General features: G+C 42.7%; 1 protein-coding gene across 2 annotated transcripts in view; it reads right to left on the minus strand.

Moving 5' to 3' along the window:
• The window catches only part of wdr90 (WD repeat domain 90), a 57,744-nt gene that overhangs the window by 30,891 nt on the left and 3,481 nt on the right, over window positions 1–23,372 (minus strand). For both annotated transcript variants that reach the window (XM_036946480.1, XM_036946479.1), the window contains exons 4-15: window positions 20,656–20,794; window positions 20,267–20,437; window positions 18,437–18,563; window positions 18,048–18,115; window positions 17,737–17,849; window positions 17,266–17,526; window positions 17,034–17,096; window positions 16,832–16,900; window positions 15,717–15,827; window positions 15,306–15,451; window positions 14,961–15,018; window positions 382–500 (exon numbers count right to left, since the gene is read on the minus strand). In XM_036946480.1, coding sequence (XP_036802375.1) covers window positions 382–500; window positions 14,961–15,018; window positions 15,306–15,451; window positions 15,717–15,827; window positions 16,832–16,900; window positions 17,034–17,096; window positions 17,266–17,526; window positions 17,737–17,849; window positions 18,048–18,115; window positions 18,437–18,563; window positions 20,267–20,437; window positions 20,656–20,794 — 1,445 coding nt within the window. The remainder of the gene's footprint in view (window positions 1–381; window positions 501–14,960; window positions 15,019–15,305; window positions 15,452–15,716; window positions 15,828–16,831; window positions 16,901–17,033; window positions 17,097–17,265; window positions 17,527–17,736; window positions 17,850–18,047; window positions 18,116–18,436; window positions 18,564–20,266; window positions 20,438–20,655; window positions 20,795–23,372) is intronic.

A 23,372-nucleotide genomic window follows, 5' to 3' on the forward strand; every position in this document is an offset into this window, starting at 1 on the left:
TATATATATATATCTATCATAGTGACACAAACTCAAGATGACAGAATGAACACATTCCTACACCCATTTATTTGAACCTCTATTGAATCCTGAATGAAGCCTTACATATTTGTATTGATTATGGATCCCCATTACTCTTTCTGGGGTCCAGCAAAATTAAGGCAGTTTACACACTTAAAACATTACATTCACAGATTTCACTGCCTGAGGGCACACAGAACACACTGTGTGGCACCAGGCCCCTACTCCACCACTACCACATATCTACATGACTAAATACATGTGTATGTATAGTGCGTATGTTATCGTGTGTGTGAGTGTGTGTGTGTGTGTCAATGTTTGTGTTGCTTCACATATTGAAGTATGACAGACTAACGTTACCGTGTGTCATCAAAGAAGGAAATCTTCATGGTCTGTATGTCCACGTCGGTGTGTGCTTTGGCCAGGACAGACACCTCTCCTCCTTTAGTGACACGCAGGGTGTTCCACACAACCACCATCTGTGGAGGAGCGTTAAAAGAGTGAAAAGATTTGACATGGGCCCGCAGGTGCTCAGAAGTTCTATAGCTGCACCATTGAGAGCATCATGACTGGCTGCGTCACTGCTTGGTTCGGCAACTGCAAGGCACGACAGAGGGTAGTGAGTATACCCACTGCTGCTACCGTCTATTATACATCCTGTTCCCTAGTCACTTTAACCCGACCTAAACGCAGCAAAAAAAAGAAACGTCCTCTCACTCTCAACAGCGTTTATTTTAAGCAAACACGTGTCAATATTTGAATGAAACAAATACAAGTTCCACAGACATGTGACTAACAGAAATTGAATAATGTGTCCCTGAACAAAAAGGGGGGGGGGGGGTTAAATCAAAAGTAACAGTCAGTATCTGGTGTGGCCACCATCTGCATTAAGTACTGCAGTGCATCTCCTCCTCATGGACTGCACCAGATTTGCCAGTTCTTGCTGTGAGATGTTACCCCACTCTTCCACCAAGGCACCTTCAAGTTCCCAGGCATTTTTGGGGGGAATGGACATAGCCCTCACCCTCTGATCCAACAGGTCCCAGACCTGCTCAACAGGATTGAGATCCGGGCTCTTCGCTGGCCATGGCAGAACACTGACATTCCTGTCTTACAGGAACTCACGCACAGAATGAGCAATATGGTTGGTGGCATTGTCATGCTGGAGGGTCATGTCAGGATGAGCCTGCAGGAAGGGTACCACATGAGGGAGGAGGATGTCTTCCCAGTAACGCACAGCGTAGAGCTTGCCTGCAATGACAACAAGCTCAGTCCGATGATGCTGTGACACACCGCCCCAGACCATGACAGACCCTCCACCTCCAAATCGATCCCGCTCCAGAGTACAGGCCTCGGTGTAACGCTCATTCCTTCAACGATAAACGCAAATCCGACCATCACCCCTGGTGAGAGAGAACCGCAACGTGTCAGTAAAGAGCACTTTTGCCAATCCTGTCTGGTCCAAGTGACGGCGGGTTTGTGCCCATAGGTGACGTTGTTGCCGGGGATGTCTGGTGGGGACCTGCCTTACAACAGGCCTACAAGCCCACAGTCCAGCCTCCCTCAGCCTATTGCGAACAGACTGAGCACTGATGGAGGGATTGTGCGTTCCTGGTGCGTTCCTAAACTCAGGCAGTTGTTGTTGCTATCCTGTACCTGTCCTGCAGGTGTGATGTTCGGACGTACCAATCCTGTGCAGGTGTTGTTACACGTGGTCTGCCACTACGGGGACGATCAGTTGTCCGTCCTGTCTCCCTGTAGCGCTGTCTTAGGCATCTCACAGTACGGACATTGCCCTGGCCACATCTGCAGTCCTCATGCCTACTTGCAGCATACCTAAGGCACGTTCACGCAGATGAGCAGGGACCCTGGGCATCTTTCTTTTGATGTTTTTCAGAGTCAGGAGAAAGGCCTCTTTAGTGTCCTAAGTTTTCATAAATGTGACCATAATTGCCTACCCTCTGTAAGCTGTTAGTGTCTTAACGACCGTTCCACAGGTGCATGTTCATTAATTGTTGATTGAACAAGCATGGGAAACAGTGTTTAAACCCTTTACAATGAAGATCTGTGAAGTTATTTGGATTTTTACAAATTATCTTTGAAAGACAAGGTCCTGAAAAAGGGACATATTTTTTTGCTGAATTTATATGTACATAGCTACAACAATTACCTTGTACAACTGCACATCGACTCAACACGGGTACTTCCTGTGTATAGCCACGCTATTTTCCACATCCTGTGTATAGCCACGCTATTTTCCACATCCTGTGTATAGCCACGCTATTTTCCACATCCTGTGTATAGCCACGCTATTTTCCACATCCTGTGTATAGCCACGCTATTTTCCACATCCTGTGTATAGCCACGCTATTTTCCACATCCTGTGTATAGCCACGCTATTTTCCACATCCTGTGTATAGCCACGCTATTTTCCACATCCTGTGCATAGCCACACTATTTTCCACATCCTGTGCATAGCCACGCTATTTTCCACTCCCTGTATATAGCCATGTTATTTTCCACTCCCTGTATATAGCCATGTTATTTTCCACTCCCTGTATATAGCCATGTTATTTTCCACTCCCTGTATATAGCCATGTTATTTTCCACTCCGTATATAGCCATGTTATTTTCTATTCCCTGTATATAGCCATGTTAATTTTCACTCCCTATATAAAGCCATGTTATTTTCCAATCCCTGTATATAGCCATGTTATTTTCCACTCCCTGTATATAGCCATGTTATTTTCCACTCCCTGTATATAGCCATGTTATTTTCTATTCCCTGTATATAGCCATGTTAATTTTCACTCCCTATATAAAGCCATGTTATTTTCCACTCCCTGTATATAGCCATGTTATTTTCCACTCCCTGTTAATTTTCCACTCCCTGTATAAAGCCATGTTATTTTCCACTCCCTGGAACATGTTTTTTTTTTTTGCAAAAGGATAGATTTGGAGTTCGATAAACTTGGATTTTTCAGCAGGTACATACACAGGATGGTACCCTCCACAGCATGGCCTTTGCTCCAGATCAAAACTCTAAACCTACAACCTAATTTTGACTAAAATTAACCAGAGAGATTACTGCTTCCAGGGTTATTTTTCCAAGCCTTATGGAGGGTGCTCTAGCAAACAAACAGCAGAGACCTGAGGACACCATCCAACCTGGAACTGAGTGAGCAGTGTTTGGTCTGATGCTATTTTGAAAGCCAAGAAGAAAAATAGAAAATGAAAAGTACATACCCAATGATATATTTTATATGGACTGAATGCTGCGTTAAGGCTCCCAGGCTTGCAAGGACAGACCAGATTCAAATTCAATTAGCATGAATGTGTGAAGTAAAGGGTGTCGAGGCCTTTGGGCCCAACAAGTGGCAGGAGTCTTTGAAGCATCCTCTGAAGCCCCCTCCTGCTGTTCAAAGACCATCCACTGGCATTTCCTACTAGAAATTTGCCTCCAGAAATAAAAGCTTCTCCCAAGTGGGCGTGACACCTACTCCCGTTGCCTGTTGCACTGCTGCTTGGATTCCACCTGGCGATCTGTTCACCGTCTGCCCTGGCCTGTCTCCCCCTGTCTGGTACAGGTACCCCCACCACACTCACCCCTCTCTCCCGAGCTTTTGCTCACCTCCAGCACTCATGCACTGTTGGGCGAGTGACTCTGAAGTCAATATATATTTTATTTGTTTCTTGTGCATTTTGCTATTTGCCTCATGACTCCTGCATACTTTGTTGACTACAAACTTTATTTACCCAACCGTGGGATAGACTGTTTGTTCCCATACTCGGGACTCTAACCCTCTACTGGTTACACTGACTTTTGGCCTCCCATCCTATTCTAACCACCTCTCACCGGCTTTGTATTCATGTTACCTGATGGAATTGCTGTTCAATATGATCTTGTTGCCATCTGATGCACATTCAGATGTCATAAATCAGCACTGCAGAGCTCTCCCTGCAGAGCTCTCCCAAATTCTGACTTGTGCTCTGATATCTGCATCACTGATTTCTACACTCGTAAAAGCCTGGGTTTTCTGCACGTTAACACTAGAAGCTTATTACCTAAAATGGATCAATTGAAAGTGTGGGTTTACAGCTCCAATCCAGATCTGTTGGTCATTACGGAGATGTGGTTAAAGAAGAGTGTTTTGAATACTGACGTTAACCTTCCTTGTTATAACCTTTTTCGGCAAGACAGATCTTCCAAAGGTGGGGGAGTGGCAATCTTTACCAAGGGTCACCTTCAGTGCTCGGTTGTCTCCACCAAATCTGTCCCCAAACAATTTGATTTGCTGGTTTTAAGCATTCAACTTTCAAATAGCTCTTTGTTGACTGTTGCCGGGTGCTATAGTCCTCCATCAGCACTGGTCTGTACCCTACCTGCCCTAAGCTCTCTCCTGGCCCCTTACACTAAGTCTGAACTTGTCCTGCTTGGTGACTTGAACATGCTTAATGCAACCGCTGTGTCAGATTTGTTTTTTACTTTACGGAAAAAGCATAATCTGAGAACGGTGCTCAGAGCCCAAACCAGCCAGAGAAATATCCTCCATGTTGGGTAGTCAACATTATTCATAAACAGCATTATAAATATTCACTTACCTTTGATGATCTTCATCAGAATGCACTCCCAGGAATCGCAGTTCCACAATAAATGCTTGTTTTGTTCGATAATGTCCATCATTTATGTCCATTTATGTCCAATAGCTTCTTTTGTTAGGGCGTTTGGTAAACAAATCCAAATGCGCAATCTGGTCCATTCGGACGAAACGTTCAAAAAGTTATATTACAGGTCAAAGAAACTTGTCAAACTAAGTATAGAATCAATCTTTTAGGATGTTTTTATCATAAAAGTGCAATGTTCCAACCGGAGAATTCCATTATCTTTTGAAAAGCAATGGAACGACAGCTACCTCTCAAGTGAAAGCGCGTGACTGAGAACGAGGCTGTAGGCAGACCAGACTCAAAGAGCTCCCATCCGGCTCCACATCACAGTAGAATCCTCAAGTTTCTAAAGACGGTTGACATCTAGTGGAAGCCTTAGGAAGTGCAACAACCAATATCCAACTGTGTTTTCAACAGGGGTGAGTTCAAAAACTACAAACCTCAGATTTCCCACTTCCAGTTTGGATTTTTTCTCAGGTTTTTAACTGCCATATGAGTTCTGTTTTACTCACAGACATCATTCAAACAGTTTTAGAAACTTCAGTGTTTTCTATCCAATACTAATAATAATAATAATAATAATAATAATAATATGCATATATTAGCATTTGGGACTGAGTAGAAGGCAGTTCACTCTGGCCATGCTATTCATCCAAAAGTAAAAATGCTGCCCCCTATCCCAAAGAAGTTAAGGGGATGTGCATCTATATTTCCATGTCTAAAAATTGTATTTATCAACATTTATGAGTATTTTTGTGAATTCACATGTCTCTCTGCAATATCACTGCATGTTTTGGAACTAGTGAACGTAACACGCCAATGTAAAATATGATTTTGGGATATAAATATGAACTTTACCAAACAAAACATACATGTATTGTGTAACACGAAGTCCTATGAGTGTCATCTGATGAAGATCATCAAAGGTTAGTGATTACTTTTCTCTCTATTTGTGCTTTTTGTGACTCCTCTCTTTGGCTGGAAAAATGGCTGGGTTTTTCTGTGAGTTGGTGGTGATCTAACAATCGTTTGTGGAGCTTTCACTGTAAAGCATTTTTGAACTCAGACACTGTGACTGGATTAACGAGAATTTTATCTTTAAAATGGTGCGGAACCCCAGTCCTAGACAGGTTAAACCACCTGACCAAGTCCTAAAGCAAATGGGACTCCCTAAATCCTTCTCAGATTATCACCAATCCCACAAGGTATGACTCCAAACACCCAGAAAAGGCTACTCTCCTCGATGTTATCCTCACAAATAATCCTGATAAGTATCAGTCTGGTGTTTTCTGTAATGACCTTAGTGATCCCTATTTTACAGCATGTGTTCGTAATGGCTGCTCAGTGAAACGATCTATCCTGATTTGTCATAGACAATTGCTAAAAAAAACTTTAATGAGCAAGCTTTCCTTCATGAACTAGCCTCTAAAATGGTATAGAATTCGCTTGATCCCCTCTGTTGAAGACACTTGGACCTTCTTATTTGATATTTTCAGTGGTATTGTTAACAAACACACCCCTGCCCGTCCAACATTTCCTCATCTCCCACACTCTTCTAATGTGACTATCCCCGATGCTTCTCCCTATTTTTCCCCTGCCCCGCAACAAAGTTTCTCCCTGCAGGCAGTCACTGAGTCCGAGGTGCTGAAGGAGCTCCTTAAACTTGACCCCAAAAAACATCTGGGTCAGATGGTTTAGACCCTTTCTTCTAAGGTTGCTGCCCCTATCATCGTCAAGCCCATCTCTCCTTTCTGGGGAGGTTCCCATTGCTTGGAAGGCAGCCACAGTCCGTCCTTTATTTAAAGGGGGAGATCAAGTTGATCCTAACTGTTCTATTTCGCCCTGTTAATCAAAAGTGTTGGAAAAACATGTCAATCAACTGACTGGCTTTCTTGATGTCAATAGTATTCTCTCCGGTATGCAATCTGGTTTCCTCTCAGGTTGTGGATGTGTCACTGCAATCTTAAAAGGTCCTCAATGATGTCACCATTGCCCTTGATTCTAAGCAATATTGTGCTGCTATTTTTATTGACTTGGCCAAAGCTTTTGATACGATAGACCATTCCATTCTTTTAGGCTGGCTAAGGAGTATTAGTGTTTCTGAGGGGTCTTTGGGCTAGTTTGCTAACTACCTCTCTCAAAGAGTGCAGTGTATAAAGTCAGAAAATCTGCTGTCTTAGTCACTGCCTGTCACCAAGGGAGTACCCCAAGGCTCGATCCTAGGTCCCAAGTTCTCATCAATTTACATCAACAACATAGCTCAGGCAGTAGGAAGATCTCTCACCCATTTATATGCAGATGATACAGTATTATCCTCAGCTGGCCCCTCCACAGATTTTGCGTTAAATGCTCTACAACAAAGCTTTCTTAGTGTCCAAAAAGCTTTCTCTACCCTTAACCTTGTTATGAACACCAAAACAAAGGTCATATGGTTTGGTAAGAAGAATGCCCCACCTCCCACAGGTGTGATTACTATCTCTGAGGGTTTAGAGCTTGAGGTAGTCCCCTCATACAAGTACTTGGGAGTATGGCTTGACGATGCATTGTCCTTCTCTCAGCACATATCAAAGCTGCAGGGCAAAGTTAAATCTAGACTTGGCTTCCTCTATCATAATCGCTCTTCTTTCACCCCAGCTGCCAAACTAACCCTGATTCAGATGACCATCTTACCCATGCTAGATTACAGAGACATAATTTATAGATCGGCAGTTAAGGGTGCTCTCGAGCGGCTAGATGTTCTTTAACATTCAACCATCAGATTTGCCACCAATGCTCCTTATAGAACACATCACTGTACTCTATACTCCTCTGTAAACTGGTCATCTCTGTATACCCTTTGCAAGACCCACTGGTTGATGCTTATTTATAAAACCATCTTAGGCCTCACTCCCCCCTATCTGAGATATCAACTGCAGCTCTCATCCTCAACATACAACACCCGTTCTGCCAGTCACATTCTGTTAAAGGTCCCAAAGCCTCCCGAGTGGGAGGCAGTGCCACCAGAGACTCTGGGTTTGAGCCCAGGCTGCCGCGACCGGGAGGTCCATGGGGCGACGTACAATTGGCCTAGCGTCGTCCGGGTTTGATTGATTTTAGTCCCCATTTGGACTAATCTTCCAAGAGTGCTTAAACATTAAAATACGAAAACATTTTCACATATAACACACTATTACAAACATACATAACACACTGACCCAATAAATACTCAATCTAAAAAAAATATTGATTCTTCATCTACTATAGTCCCACAACATTTCTATGTATTATATTCCAATTGTTTTAAAATCATGTTTAAATGTATATATTGAAAAGGATTCTAGTTTGCTCAGTTAATTTATTCAATTTCTTTATTGCTCTAAATCTAAATGTTCTTTTGCCTATTTCTCTTTTCTGACTGGATAACGCATAGATGGTGGACAATCTATTCCTAGTATTTACGGAATGTATGTCTCTTACCAACTGAATACCGTTATAGATAGAACTTGGTCGTTTTAAATGATGTATATTATCAAATAAAATAAGCATGTTTTTTTCAATTATCCTGTCGATTGATGACCAACCAAGAACACTGCGCATGACTGCAACAGAAGAACCATATCTCCCACTTAAAACAATCCTTGCTGATTTGTTCTGTGCATTCTGCAGCCTCCTAACTTCACTTAATGATGCATTTCCCCAGACCACAGAACAGTAGTTCACCTGACTCTCAATTAATGCTTGTGTTATTTGCTGAATAATTTTTCTTGGTAAATATTTAGCTATCCTTCTGATTATGCATGCTGTTTTAATAATTTTTTTAATATACATAGATTAGTTATTTGAGATGATCATGATAAGCAGTTGTCTAGCTGCACTCCCAATAGTTTGGTTTCTGCCACTTATTCAATTTGTACTCCTCCCATACTTAATTGTATCCCATGCTGTTTTGGCATTTTCCTAGTTGAACAGATCAACATAACTTTGGTTTTCTTGATGTTTAAAACAAGTTTGTTTTGGCAAACCCACTCCCTGATGTTCTCCAAATCTCCTTGTAAAGCTTGCTGTACCTGTTTAACCGATTGTCTTGCTGCATAAATTGTAGTATCAACTGCAAATATAGTAGCTTAAGTTTCAGCTAAGGCATAGGGAAGATCGTTGGTATATATTAAATAAAGAAGTGGCTCAAGGCAGCTGCCCTGTGGTATTCCACAGTTTAACACGAGGGGAAGAAAATGAACCATTGATATAGGTTTCCTGTCAGTTAGATACAGTGGGGCAAAAAAGTATTTAGTCAGCCACCAATTGTGCAAGTTCTCCCACTTAAAAAGATGAGAGAGGCCTGTAATTTTCATCATAGGTACACTTCAACTATGACAGATAAAATGAGAAGAAAAAAAATCCAGAAAATCACATTGTAGGATTTTTAATGAATTTATTTGCAAATTATGGTGGAAAATAAGTATTTGGTCACCTACAAACAAGCAATATTTCTGGCTCTCACAGACCTGTAACATCTTCTTTAAGAGGCTCCTCTGTCCTCCACTCGTTACCTTTATTAATGGCACCTGTTTGAACTTGTTATCAGTATAAAAGACACCTGTCCACAACCTCAAACAGTCACACTCCAAACTCCACTATGGCCAAGACCAAAGAGCCGTCAAAGGACACCAGAAACAAAATTGTAGACCTGCACCAGGCTGGGAAGACTGAATCTGCAATAGGTAAGCAGCTTGGTTTGAAGAAATCAACTGTGGGAGCAATTATTAGGAAATGGAATACATACAAGAGCACTGATAATCTCCCGCTATCTGGGGTTCCACGCAAGATCTCACCCCGTGGGGTCAAAATGATCGGTGAGCAAAAATCCCAGAACCACACGGGGGATGACCTGTAAGAGAGCTGGGACCAAAGTAACAAAGCCTACCATCAGTAACACACTACGCTGCCAGGGACTCAAATCCTGCAGTGCCAGACGTGTCCCCCTGCTTAAGCCAGTACATGTCCAGGCCCGTCTGAAGTTTGCTAGAAAGCATTTGGATGATCCAGAAGAAGATTGGGAGAATGTCATATGGTCAGATGAAACCAAAATATAACTTTTTGGTAAAAGCTCAACTCGTGTTTGGAGGACAAAGAATGCTGAGTTGCATCCAAAGAACACCATACCTACTGTGAAGCATGGGGGTGGAAACATCATGCTTTGGGGCTGTTTTTCTGTAAAGGGACCAAGACGACTGATCCGTGTAAAGGAAAGAATGAATGGGGCCATGTATCGTGAGATTTTGAGTGAAAACCTCCTTCCATCAGCAAGGGCATTGAATATGAAACCTGGCTGGGTCTTTCAGCATGACAATGAGCCCAAATACACCGCCCGGGCAACGAAGGAGTGGCTTCGTAAGAAGCATTTCAAGGTCCTGGAGTGACCTAGCCAGTCTCCAGATCTCAACCCCATAGAAAATCTTTGGAGGAAGTTGAAAGTCCGTGTTGCCCAGCAACAGCCCCAAAACATCACTGCTCTAGAGGAGATCTGCATGGAGGAATGGGCCAAAATACCAGCAAGTGTGTGAAAACCTTGAAGACTTACAGAAAACGTTTGACCTCTGTTATATACCCTTTGTTGGCAATGACAAAGTATTGAGATAAACTTTTGTTATTGACCAAATACTTATTTTCCACCATAATTTGCAAATAAATTCATTAATCCTACAATGTGGTTTTCTGGATTTTTTTTTCTCATTTTGTCCGTCATAGTTGAAGTGTACCTATGAGGAAAATGACAGGCCTCTCTCATCTTTTTAAGTGGGAGAACTTGCACAATTGGTGGCTGACTAAATACTTTTTTGCCGCACTGTATGACTGTACCCAATTCAATGCTACCTCCTTAAAACCATAACGCATACATTTTGTCAAAATGATTTCATGATCCACTAAATCAAATGCTGCACTGAAATCTAAAAATAGTACACCCACCAATCTGCTATTATCCATAGCATTGTGCCACTGGTCAGTCATGTCAACCAATACAGTGATAGTGGAATGGTTTCTACGATAAGCATGCTGATTAGCTGTAATCAGATAATTATTTTCCATGTACTCCCACATTTGTCTACTCACAATACCCTCCAATATCTTACTGAGTGTAGGGAGTAGACTAATTGGTCGACTATTGGAAGGAGTAATGGGTTCTTTGCAGTCTTTCGGAATAGGACACAGTTTCGCATGCTTCCATACATTTGCAAACATCCCCTTTTCAAGTGACCAATTAAATATGTATTTCAGTGGAACTGCAATCTGGGGAGCAGCACAGCGAAGCAAAAAATTGTCCATAAGACCATAACCTGTAGATTTACCATCAGGTAATGACTTCCAATAGGTTTAACACCTCCTCCACTGACACTGTTTGAAGACGAAAAGAGCAGATCTTATTGCTCATAATATGATCATCAATCCATTGGACAATTGCTTGTTTGGAAGAATGTATGTTTACATTTACATAACATTTTCTTTGTAAAAAAATCTGCAAAATGATTGGCAATATCAACTGGTTTTGTTATTATTCTTCAATCAACATCCACACTAGATGGGCATGATGAGATAGATGTACCAAGTAAGCCCTTAACTGTGTTCCATACCTTTTTAGAATCGTTTTTACAATCAATAAACGCATCGTTGTAAAATAAAAAATTTAAAAGTGTCTTTCGATTCAATTTAACTGCATAATTACGTAATGTTCTATAATTCTGTTCATCAATTTCTAATTTTGACTTGGCTGCTTAGACTCATTTCTTTGAGAAAAAGCCTCACCCAGTTCATCATCAATCCATGGAGATGGACAGGCACCAACTGTACTCGTTCTTATAGGGGCATGATGATCCATTACCTCAGTGAGCAAATCAATAAAACATTTCTGTAGCGTTATTTAAATCATCCCCTAGATAAATCAGCTCCCAGGGTACAGCAGCCAAATCATTTAGAAATAGCTCATGATTAAATGTTTTAAAATGTATTTTGACCACAATCCTAGGGGTGGTGTTCATGGTTATGGTCACAATATTATGAGACCACTGGCATTGATCTGGCTTTTGAGCATTGCAATGGTATATTACAGAAAATCAGATCAATGCATGTGTCTGAACGATGCCCCAACTTAATTGAAGATCTAGTAGTATCATTAACCATTTGTTTCAAACCACAGTTATTGGCATTTCTCATCAATTTTGTTCTATTCAAATTATTGTGATCCTTCCAATTTATATTAAAATCACCCAAAATAAATACATCTCTGTTGCCTGGTCAAACCCAGTACATAAGTCATCCACAGAGGACACCTTAGAGCTAGGAGGTCTATACACACATCCTACCAATATGGGTGCCTGGTGAGGCAGATGTACTTGAGCCCATAGTTTGACATACATTAAGATCATCCCTCCTCTTAAAAGGTATATGATTCTGAATACAGTGCTACACCCACACCATTCCTATTCCTGTCCCTTCTCAGTAGACTATATCCTTGAATATTAATTTGCCCATCATTTACAGATGCATCAAAATGCGTTTCGGTCAAAGCCAAAATATGAATATTATTTATGTTGACCAAGTTAAAAACCTCATGTATTTTGTTAGGAAGGCTACATTCATTAACCTGAGCTATATGCAACCCTTTCCTTATCAAGTGAAGATCAATAGAGCATGTATTCGTTGTAGTTGAAGTTGTCATGATACACCACAACACATTAACTCAGATTTGAACATTAAATTAAAATAGCCAGGGAGTTACTCCAGAGTCCCGATACAATTGCCCGTTGATATAAAGTTTATCCATCACCATGGAGACTCGTTAATTCAGGCAACGCTTTTCCTTCATGATGGGATATAGTCTTTCTCTTTTAATTGATCTCGGTGGGGAAGTGATCATTCATTCCAAAATCAGTGTTTCTGAGTTCTCTGCCCATGTTCTTCGTCATTTCCTTTTGCTTAAATTTGTCAAAACATGCAATAATAGCCTGTGGCCTATTTCCAGAGGCCTTGCCTATTCTATGGACTCTGGAGAAAGTGGCATTACGCACAACATCCGTGGGCAGTTTTAGTTGAGTTGACATAAAGTCTCGGACTGTGTCCTCACTGCCTCTGCTGTTGTCATTCTCCGGGATCCCTGAGAATATTAGATTGTTCCGTATTGATCTACACTGTACATCAAGCAAGGTTTCTTTAAGTTGTTTGTCCTCCCTTTGCACCACCTACACCTTGCAATGAATAGAGTCTACAGTACCTTTCAGCGCCGTGTTCTCTTTCCTTAGAATCATCCAGCGTGTTTACAGGCAGAGTTAATCACACAAACTAACTGTTCAGCCGCAACTGATGAAACTAAAGTTGAGTGACAACAAACACTTAATTGAAGAAAAAAACGAGATTGTATGAGGTGATGAAAAAATGTGGTCTTTCCAAAATCTATAAATTGCACTGATGAAAGAAATGTTGTAATTAGGGAGGGTTGGGTTTGGCAGGTAGGGAGGGTTTGGCCAGTAGGGATATCCTTGTCTCATCGGGCACTAGCGACTCCTGTGGCGGGCCGGGCGCAGTGCACGCTAACCAGGTCGCCAGGTGCATGGTGTTTCCTCCGACACATTGGTGCGGCGGGCTTCCGGGTTGAATGCGCGCTATGTTAAGAAGCAGCCCGGCTTGGTTGGGTTTCGGAGGACGCATGGCTTTCGACCTTCGTCTCTCCCGAGCCCGTACGGGAGTTGTAGCGATGAGACAAGATAGTAACTACTAACAATTGGATACCACAAAATTGGGGAGAAAAGGGGGTAAAATTCAAACAAAAAAAGGTCCCCAAAGCACACACATCCCTGAGTCGCTCCTCTTTTCAGTTCGCTGCAGCTAGTGACTGGAACGTGCTGCAACAAACACTAACTGGAATGTTTTATCTTAATCGCTTAATTCAAAGACTCAATCAGGAAAACTCTTACTGACAGTTGTGACTGCTTTGTGTGATGTATTGTTCTCTACCTTCTTGCCCATTGTGCTGTTGTCTGTGCCCAATAATGTTTGTACCATGTTTTGTGCTGCTACCATGTTGTTGTTATGTTGCTACCATGCTGTGTTGTCATGTGTTGCTGCCTTGCTATGTTGTCTTAGGTCTCTCTTTATGTAGAGTTGTCTCTCTTGTTGTGATGTGTGTTTTGTCTTATATTTATATCTTATTTTTAATCCCAGGCCCCCGGCCCCGCAGGAGGCCTTTTGCCTTTTGGTAGGCCGTCATTGTAAATAAGAATTTGTCCTTAACTTACTTTCCTAGTTAAATAAAATGTTTTAGCCATGTTATTTTCTACTCCCTGTATATAGCCATGTTATTTTCTACTCCCTGTATATAGCCATGTTATTTGCTACTCCCTGTATATAGCCATGTTATTTGCTACTCCCTGTATATAGCCATGTTATTTGCTACTCCCTGTATATAGCCATGTTATTTGCTACTCCCTGTATATAGCCATGTTATTTGCTACTCCCTGTATATAGCCATATTATTTGCTACTCCCTGTATATAGCCATGTTATTTGCTACTCCCTGAATATAGCCATGTTATTTGCTACTCCCTGAATATAGCCATGTTATTTTCAGCTCCCTATATAAAGTTATTTTTACTGGTCATTGTTATTCAATCTTATTCACCATTTTTTATCTTTAACTCTGCATTGTTGAAAAAGGCCCCGTAAGCATTTCACTGTTAGTCTACACCTGTTGTTTACGAAGCATGTGACAAATAATAGTTTTTTTTTTTTTAAGTTAGGCCCCCACCGCCACACAACAAGCAATTAACTTTCTGTTCACAGTCACAGCAATCAGTCAACCAAAAGGTAACTAACACTGATTGCGAAGCCATGGTAAAAGTCATGATGATGATAATGAATTGCTTTTTCCCCCCCAGAGCGTTTCTCATTAGGTCCCTAAGCAGTGCGCTGAAGTGTTTTTCTATTGACCTTGGTTGCTCCCTAGCTGGGTAGCCATGGTAAACAGACTGTTTTGTTTTCAGGTAAGAAAACAGCTAGAAGGCCAAAAGAAAGATAATTGTTTAACCTGAAACAAACTGAGTTTAAGACTGAATAAGGTCATCTTGGCTGTAGCCAAAAAAGTGACTAAGAAGAATTGTTTCGACAGAATTGTATATATGGATTATATTAAGAATACAATCTGGATACCATTCTTCCTAGTCATGGACTGTATCCTTTGAATACAGTATCTGCAAACAATTCTTCCGAGTCACGCATCATATCATGGCTGTTGGCTGTGGCGCTTACTGTTTTACTGTGGCCGTCTTTCCCCACTCCACATAGAACCCCACCGCTGTAGGAGAAGCTGAGGACAACAAGAAGCACAAGTCATGAACAGAGTGAATATTTGTCCTTAAAGCGAATGTGTGTGTGTTGCATTATACTGTATATGCGTGTGGTTAACTCAATGAGGACAATGGGACAGGAACACATAGGGGAAAGTCAAATGTGAAGAGGAGTTACATAAGAGTGGAGATGTGAGGTGAAGAGGTGTATGCGTTTACATGTGAAGGGTCACCTTAGTGAGGTCAGCAAGTGAGCATGGGTCTTGTGGCTGAGCGTGTGCGTGTGCGTTTGTGTGTGAACGGTCACCTCAACGAGGACAGTGAGTGAGCGTGGGTCTTGAACATGGCCAAGCAGTTGGCCTTGAGGTAGTTCCAAACTCGCACCACACTCTGAATGCCGGTCTGGGCCGAGGCCAGCACTGTGCTGTTCCCATTGAACGTGAGAGCAGACACCTGACAGCACACAGAGACAACACACTGTGAGGTGACATTGATGCCACCTTGACAGTGATAAAATGCAGCGCTAGTGTCAAAAAAGACTACGGAACTCTCATTACCTGCTGTGGCATTTCATTCAAAACCTGTTATAGTACAACGTCTACAGCACCAGCCAGGCCAAGTATTTGAAGTGGCATGGCCTACTATGACAACAGCGGCGCTATTTGTGAGTGTGTGTTGTGTGTGTATTCAGGATTTTTCATTAAACTGTGTGTTACACCTTATCAGTGTGGCCGATGAAGAACCTCTGCTGTCCGGAGGAGATCTTCATGGAGACGATGATGGCGTGACAGGGATACACCACCGTATCCCCAGACTTAGTCCATAGAGCCTAAAGGGAGAGCGGTAGTAGATTTGGTATTTATAAACCAAGTAGTTTGAATCCTGGGTGCTGATTGGCTGAAAGTCGTGGTATATCAGACATTATAAACTGGGCGGTTCAAGCCCTGAGTGCCGATTGACTGAAAGCCGCGATATATCAGACCGTATACTACGGGTATGACAAAATTTACATTTTTACTGCTCTAATTACGTTGGTAGCCAATTTATAATAGCAATAAAGCACTTCGAGTCTTTGTGGTATACGGCCAATATAGGGCTGTATCCAGGCACTCTGCGTTGTGCATAAGAACAGTCCTTAACTGTGGTATATTGGCCATATACCACACCCCCTCGGGCCTTATTTCTTAAATATACAGTACTTGTGTATATGATATATAGTTTTGTCATATATGATCTCACAGAGAGAGAGAAACTCATATCTGATATTATATTTATAACATATAAAAATGGTATGATATCGAATATACGGCAACGATGGATCATAAGTTTTCCTTTACTTATTTCACATGACTTTATAACCCCCTTTTTCTATCTTGTCTCATCGCTGCAACTCCTCAACGGGCTCAGGAGAGGCGAAGGTCGAGCCATGCGTCTGCCGAAACATGAACCGCCAAACCACGCTTCTTAACACCTGCCCGCTTAACCCAGAAGCCAGCTGCACCAATGTGTCGGAAGAAACAGCGTTCAGCTGACGACTGAAGTCAGCCTGCAGGCACCAGGTCAGCCATAGGGAGTCGCTAGAGTGCGGTGAACCAAGTAAAGTCCCCCCGGCCAAACCCTCCCCTAACCCAGACTACGCTGGTCCAATTGTGCGCCACCCTATGGGACTCCCGGTCACGGCCGGTTGTGACACAGCCCGAGATCGAACCAGAGTCTGTAGTGACGCCTCAAGCACTGTGACGCATTGCCTTAGACCGCTGCGCCACTCGTGAGGCCCCCGTGTGAAAACATATCTCATAGCGTAAACAAACACAGTGCCAACTTGAGACTTACACATTTCATAGTGGCTCCCCCAAAACCAATTATTCTGTTGAGCCTGAGGATGGGGTCAGGATGCAGCTTCTGAGTAGACAGAAACAGAATTCACACCAATAACTAACTGTATGGGTTCACACAATATTCTGTACGGAACCTAACAAAGTCGTCAGGTGTTTCAAAATCTGAAGTCAATCTCTTTTTTCTTGTCTTTTCTTACCCGCTGTTGGGATTCCTTGGCTATGGGAAGAGTGACAGGTCTTGAGACTGCTGTACAAACAATCTGGAAATGCAAAGAGACGAATGCGGAAAACCTTCAACAATACAGAAACAAAGCAGTGTGTAGGAGCAGGGAAAGCACAGGAAGTGGCTTTGTGAAAGAGATCTGTTACATGAAGGTGGAGTGTAAATTGAGAGGTGTGTGTGTGTAAGTGCTAAATGGTGTGTCTCACCTCCTCTATGTCACTGTCGTCTCTGTGGGTGTTGATGTCATCCTCGGTGTGGGCGTAAACGTGCACGCCCCCATCGTCCGTGCACGGTATCCTGACAGCCGAGCGGTGCGACCTGGAGGTCCTCGACCCCTGACCTTTTCCCAGGTTGTCGCCAGGGCAATGCCAGTCATCCTGTGATGTGTCTTGGCCGTTCAGGCCAGATGTGACCACTCCCAGCTCAGCAATACTGGACGTCTCCAGAGTGGTGCGATGCCTTGGGTGCTGGGGGAGGAAACGGCACATCAGGTTATGACAATGCGAAATACAGCCGTTTGTAATTGTACACAGAACAGACAGTCTGACACAGACAGTATACAGAAAATGGGACGACCACAGATATACACATATATTTAGAGCATGAAAATACAATTTCAGACACAAAGAACACACACACACAAACCAACCAACCACCCACCCAGGCTATTGTCTTACTAGTTTGGGGGTGGTGATCTGCTGGATGAGTGACACTCTGTCTTGCACTGGTTTGCTGATGTTCACACTGCGAGACATCTCTCTCATGGGACTCCTCTCTGCTGGGGAACATGCTGGGGCAAGACAACAATAACGTGCTGTTACCACAGAATTTGTACTGTGCAATTAATGTTTTCATTCTACTGTAATTATACACTAACATAGTAATCACTGCATTTGTCACAATTGCTGCTTAGGCACATCTATTCTTAACTTCATAGGAATTAGAGGTAAATCAAACATTCATAGGTGTTATAGTGCTGTCCACTTACTAGATACAGCGCTGGGATAGCCTTTCTGAATGGAGTCAAAGGGCATCTTGGCTCCGTCTGATGGAAACCTGTCAGAATAAACAAAGTAGCAGCTCAAAAGTTTTAAACATAAGAAGCAGTTGAAAGGCAAGTTGACACTTCAATACCGACTGAAACTAGAAAATGTGCATAGCGTCAGCAATTGATTGAATTGTGACAGCAGCTCGATTCACCCTGTCTACGGTAACTGGATAGCAGTTCATTAGGGCATACCGGTGCAAAAAGTTTGAAAATGTTATTTAACAGACAACGAAAACAAGCAGTTATTTTTGGACAAGTCCAGGTAGTCGCTCGCTTTTTCAATTAAGTTCTCTCCCCCATTTGAATACCACCCTGGTGAGGCCACCCACCTGATGTAGTCATAGAGGTCATGCCAGCTGCCTCCCTTGGGCACAGGGAAGGACATCTCCCTAGGCATGGGGCCTGTGCCCAGAGATGACGCCAACCCGGCCTGCTTTGCCTCATTGAAGGACACTCCTGGAGGGAAATGAACAAAGGATAAAAAGATGAGGAAGTATATTGAAGAGATAGATTTGCCTTGGAGCCGGGCTAGAACCTTGAGGGAGGCACAATGAATGAACACAATTGATTGAATTGATTGCACCCCCACACAGCCTGGTCAATTGCACTGTGGTTGAATTGAATAATTATTTTTGAAATAAAAGTAAGTACTTCAAACTCAGGAGATGGCCATGAATAAGTAAGTGAGTTCAACTGTTTTTGAAAAATTTCAAGTACAAAAAAATGCACTTCAAATTCAGGAAATGGTCTGAAATAAGCAGGTTGAAGGTTCAGCTGTTAAACATTTTATAAACTAAAAACAAATATGCCAAACTAAGGAAATGGTCTTGTAAATAGGCTTAGCTTGAAGGATTCTCTGCATTTGAACTATTTCTATAAAAATGCCCAGGCTTTTGAACATCCTGAAGAAAATGAGCCCTTAACCTAAATATATTTTTGTTTAACTATGTGGTAGTTATACACCCACCGGACAGTTTATTAGGTACACCACCCCGTTCATGAAAATGGATTGCTCCTACAGACAGTGAGTCAACGTGGCCATGGCTTGCTATATAATGCAGGCAGACTGGCATCGAGGCATTCAGTTACTGTTCGATTTAACGATTGAACAGGCAAAACGAGTGACCTAAGCAACTTTGAGAGCGGTATGATCGCTGGTGCCAGGTGTCCCGGATCCAGTATCACACTTGTTGCTGAGAGGTCAAATGAAAATGGTGGGCCTCCCGGGTGGCGCAGTGGTTAAGGGCGCTGTACTGCAGCGCCAGCTGTGCCACCAGACTCTGGGTTCGCGCCCAGGCTTTGTCGTAACCGGCCGCGAAAGGGAGGTCCGTGGGGCGACGCACAATTGGCTTAGCGTCGTCTGGGTTAGGGAGGGTTTGGCCAGTAGGGATATCCGTGTCTCATCGCGCACCAGCGACTCCTGTGGCGGGCCGGGCGCAGTGCGCGCTAACCAAGGTTGCCAGGTGCACGGTGTTCCCATCTCTCCCGAGCCTGTACAGGAGTTGTAGCGATGAGACAAGATAGTAGCTACTAAACAATTGGATACCACAAAATTGGGGAGAAAAAGGGCTACAACTCTTTTTTTTAAAAAGGAAAATGGCAAGAATTGAGCAAGCTAACAGTAGGGCAACAAACAGACAAATAACACAGCAGCGGAGAACGGCATCTCGGAACGCACAACTCGTCGATCCTTGTCACAGATGGTGTGGTCATCTGCTGTAAAAGCCAGAGTTCCACTCCTATCAGCTAAAAACCAGAAGAAGCGGCTACAGTAGGCACACGATCACCAACAATAATTGCAATAATTGAATAATATAGATTTTTTTATATATATTGCAACGCGAGCGGTGTAGTCAGCATGTAAAATAGAAGTCAGTTCTATTTGTGAAGCAGATTGCACTGCAAGTCCTGCCTCTCCCATCTCAGGGAACATTCTTCCTCAATGACAAAAGCTGACACGTTATTACTAATAAAAAAGGTAACTAATAGCTAGTTCTGTGGAAACATTAAAAACTTTGAGCCAGGAATTTTCTCCCAGATTGCAATTTCATTTTGTGTACATACACAGTCCTTGGTAAACCTGACATGAAGCATCTAACACTATATTACATTATAATCCTATTATAAAACCCTGTGATAGCTTTGGGTCTCAGTCTCACCAGGGTCTAGCACCAGGTCACTGGTGAACATGTTTTTCACTGACATGTTGGCACACAGTTTGACTGTCTTCAGGTGGCTGTGGCGGCGGTTGAGGTAGACAGAGAGAATGTACTGCAGGTCCATCATCAGACAGGTCCAACGCACCGTAGAGGGGGCGGGACCCACCAGTCCTGGCCAATAGAAGAACTTGGTCATGATCAAGGAATACCGCAGTACAATTGTAATTCGCTGGTTTAGCCATGTTCAGTGAAGACATCACAGAAGACAAAACTCGACAAATCTGATTCAAATGACCAGCTTATAGCTGTTACAATTCAACCAGTTTTGCTTGAACATGATTGTTGTTGTAACTGTGTTACTATGTTTGGTGTAAGATGTATGTTTTCACCGTGTCTGGCTGTTTTTGCAGTGCTCTCGTACACCGAACCCTTGGCCGCTCCACACAGGAAGGGGAACTGCAGCCAGGTGGCCGTGGACTTGAACTCCTTAAACAGGTTGGAGAAGGAGACACGGATCACCTGGCCCTCCTACAAAAAACAGCAGAGGAAACAGGGAGGTCAAATATAGTACCTGTAATTCTTATGGTGGGGTTTTACTGGTAATTGGTAAAAATGTGAATACTTATTTGTACAGTTTAGTTCGTTTGAGGTAAAATGGACTCTTAACAACGTGATGAAACTTTGCTAGTTTCTTGAGTCGGCAAGGAGCAACAAAGTCTCGGGTTGCAGAGGTAACAACCCCCACAATGTAGCAGCAGCACACCTATACATATAACTCGTAGATGAATTATGTTTCTATGGCAGCACATGCAATCAGGAGCGAAGGAGAAAATGTGCGTCTAAAAATATGTTTTTATTTTTGCTATTCAAACTGTTACAGAGACCGCAGTCATTAGTCTGGCCAATTAGTCATCCTAAATTCCAGGACCGTCACAACCCTACATCTAGAGTGAGAATAGGTCTATTTCACTCTTTGCAACCATGAGGAGAGTGATAAGTGATCCACTGAACCCCAAGGCAAATCTAATGACAGAATTATATAGTGTGTCCAACTTTTAAGCATTGCTTTGAGTGGCCTGGGGTAAAAGAAATTAACCTTGTCAAAATGAGGTACTAGGTCTTGCGTATTGGGGTCCTGCCGCAGAGCATCATAGAGGTTTATATGTGTTAAGATGAGCAAGGTCAAATAAATGGTTGAACTCACACTTGTTATTTGGCCAGTTGTCCTGCAAGGACTTCTGATTGGTCAACCCCAGGCTAGTGTGGGGGGATTATAAATGGCATCCTGTTCCTTTGTTCGGTGGAGAAAAGCTGAGGACAGGCGAGACTGAACATCTACCTCCCAGCATAACATCTTGATTTGTCCTTCTCAAATAAACCTATTTTTATCCCCCTGATTTGCTTTGGAGTTTGTGTTATTGAAGAATAACATCAATTGCTACACAAAAGAGACTATTGACTTAAAGCAATCTGACCTTGGCAAGGGCCATTGAAGTCAGTGTGTCCATGGACCTAGATGATAGACGCTCAGCAGTTGTGCACTTTCCCTGATTATCTCAACTGAGAATCAGAGACAGGGAAATCAAGGCACATGCTTTCGCTGTGGCAAAGCGGGACATCAGGCGTCTGTCTACGTGCTGATGTAAAGACATGAATTGCCGGCAACATCGCGCTCAGAGAAAACGTCAAAGACTGAAAACAAACAGACGTTCCAACAAAAGAAAAATATATGTTCACGCTGTTGAGCAGAGAACATTGAGGTGAGAGACTCAGACAAGGAAGTCACACTAAAAATCCTGACTGTTGCTGGGGGGGGGGGGGGGTATGGCTACGTCTCTCCCTTACTAGAGGGGCAGCCAGTACATATGGAGATTGACACAGGGGCAGCTGTATCTCGTGTCAGACACAAACCAACGTTTTTGAAAGCACAACACTTAACTTATACTATCAAACCAAAAGTCGAGGCTGACTTTTAAGCTCTAGTTAAGAACAAAGTACTGGAGCTGGTCAGCGTGAGTGAATGGGCTACACACCAAACACTACGAGAGATAGACGGGCACCTAAACGGTTGGACTTGTAGAAGAGACTCTCCCAACAGTTCATGTAGAGAGAGTTGTGTATTGGGGTTGTGCGGCAGAGCATCATAGGGGTTTGTATGTGTTAAGACGAGCACGTTCAGATAAATGGTTAAACAAATTCATGTCTCATCATGATTTAATGGTTATAAAGGCGTGGTTATGAAATCCACAAGACAAGGAACCCAGGTAGAGTCAGAGACGAGGTAGATGCGACAAAACTTATAATGGTAGCAAGAAACCATACGGGCAATCCCAGGGGAAGGTCACCCTGACAAAAAAGGTGAATTATTCCAAAATGAAACCATGCTCATACAGTAATTATCCATAAGGTATATATACTGACCAAAAATATAAACGCAACATGTAAAGTATTGGTCCCATGAGCTGAAATAAAAGATGTCCCCCAGAGCTGTTGCCAGAAAATGTAATGTTAATTTCTCTACACTAAACCACTTCTAACGTTGTTTTAGAGAATTTGGCAGTACGTCCAACCAGCCTCACAACCGCAGGCCACGTGTAACCGAGCCAGCCCAGGACCTCCACATCAGACTTATTCACCTGTGGGATCGTCTGAGACCAGCCACCCAGACAGCTGATGAAACGGAGGAGTATTTCTGTCTGTAATAAAGCCTGTTTGTGGGAAAAAAACAAATTCTAATTGGCTGGGCTGGCTCCCCAATGGGTGGACCTGTGCCCTCCCAGGCCCACCCATGGCTGTGACCCTGCCCAGTCATGTGAATCCATTGATTAGGGACTAATTAATTTATTTAAATTGACTGATTTCCTTACATGAACTGTAACTCAGTAAAATCGTTGAAATTGTTGCATTTATATTTTTGTTCAGTGTATTTTGAAGTGCAGACATTATTTAGGTACAATTCCATCTGCTGACATTTTACAAAAGTTCCAGTAGACAACAAATGTGTTACGATAGATTTTGATAAAGAAATCTTTAAGATGTGAATGTCAATGTGTGTAATATCCATAACGGTTGTATTTCCACTCTAAAGTAATAATGGAAATTACAT

This window comes from Oncorhynchus mykiss, chromosome 16 (genome assembly GCF_013265735.2).
Source record: "Oncorhynchus mykiss isolate Arlee chromosome 16, USDA_OmykA_1.1, whole genome shotgun sequence".
Taxonomy (NCBI): domain Eukaryota; kingdom Metazoa; phylum Chordata; class Actinopteri; order Salmoniformes; family Salmonidae; genus Oncorhynchus; species Oncorhynchus mykiss.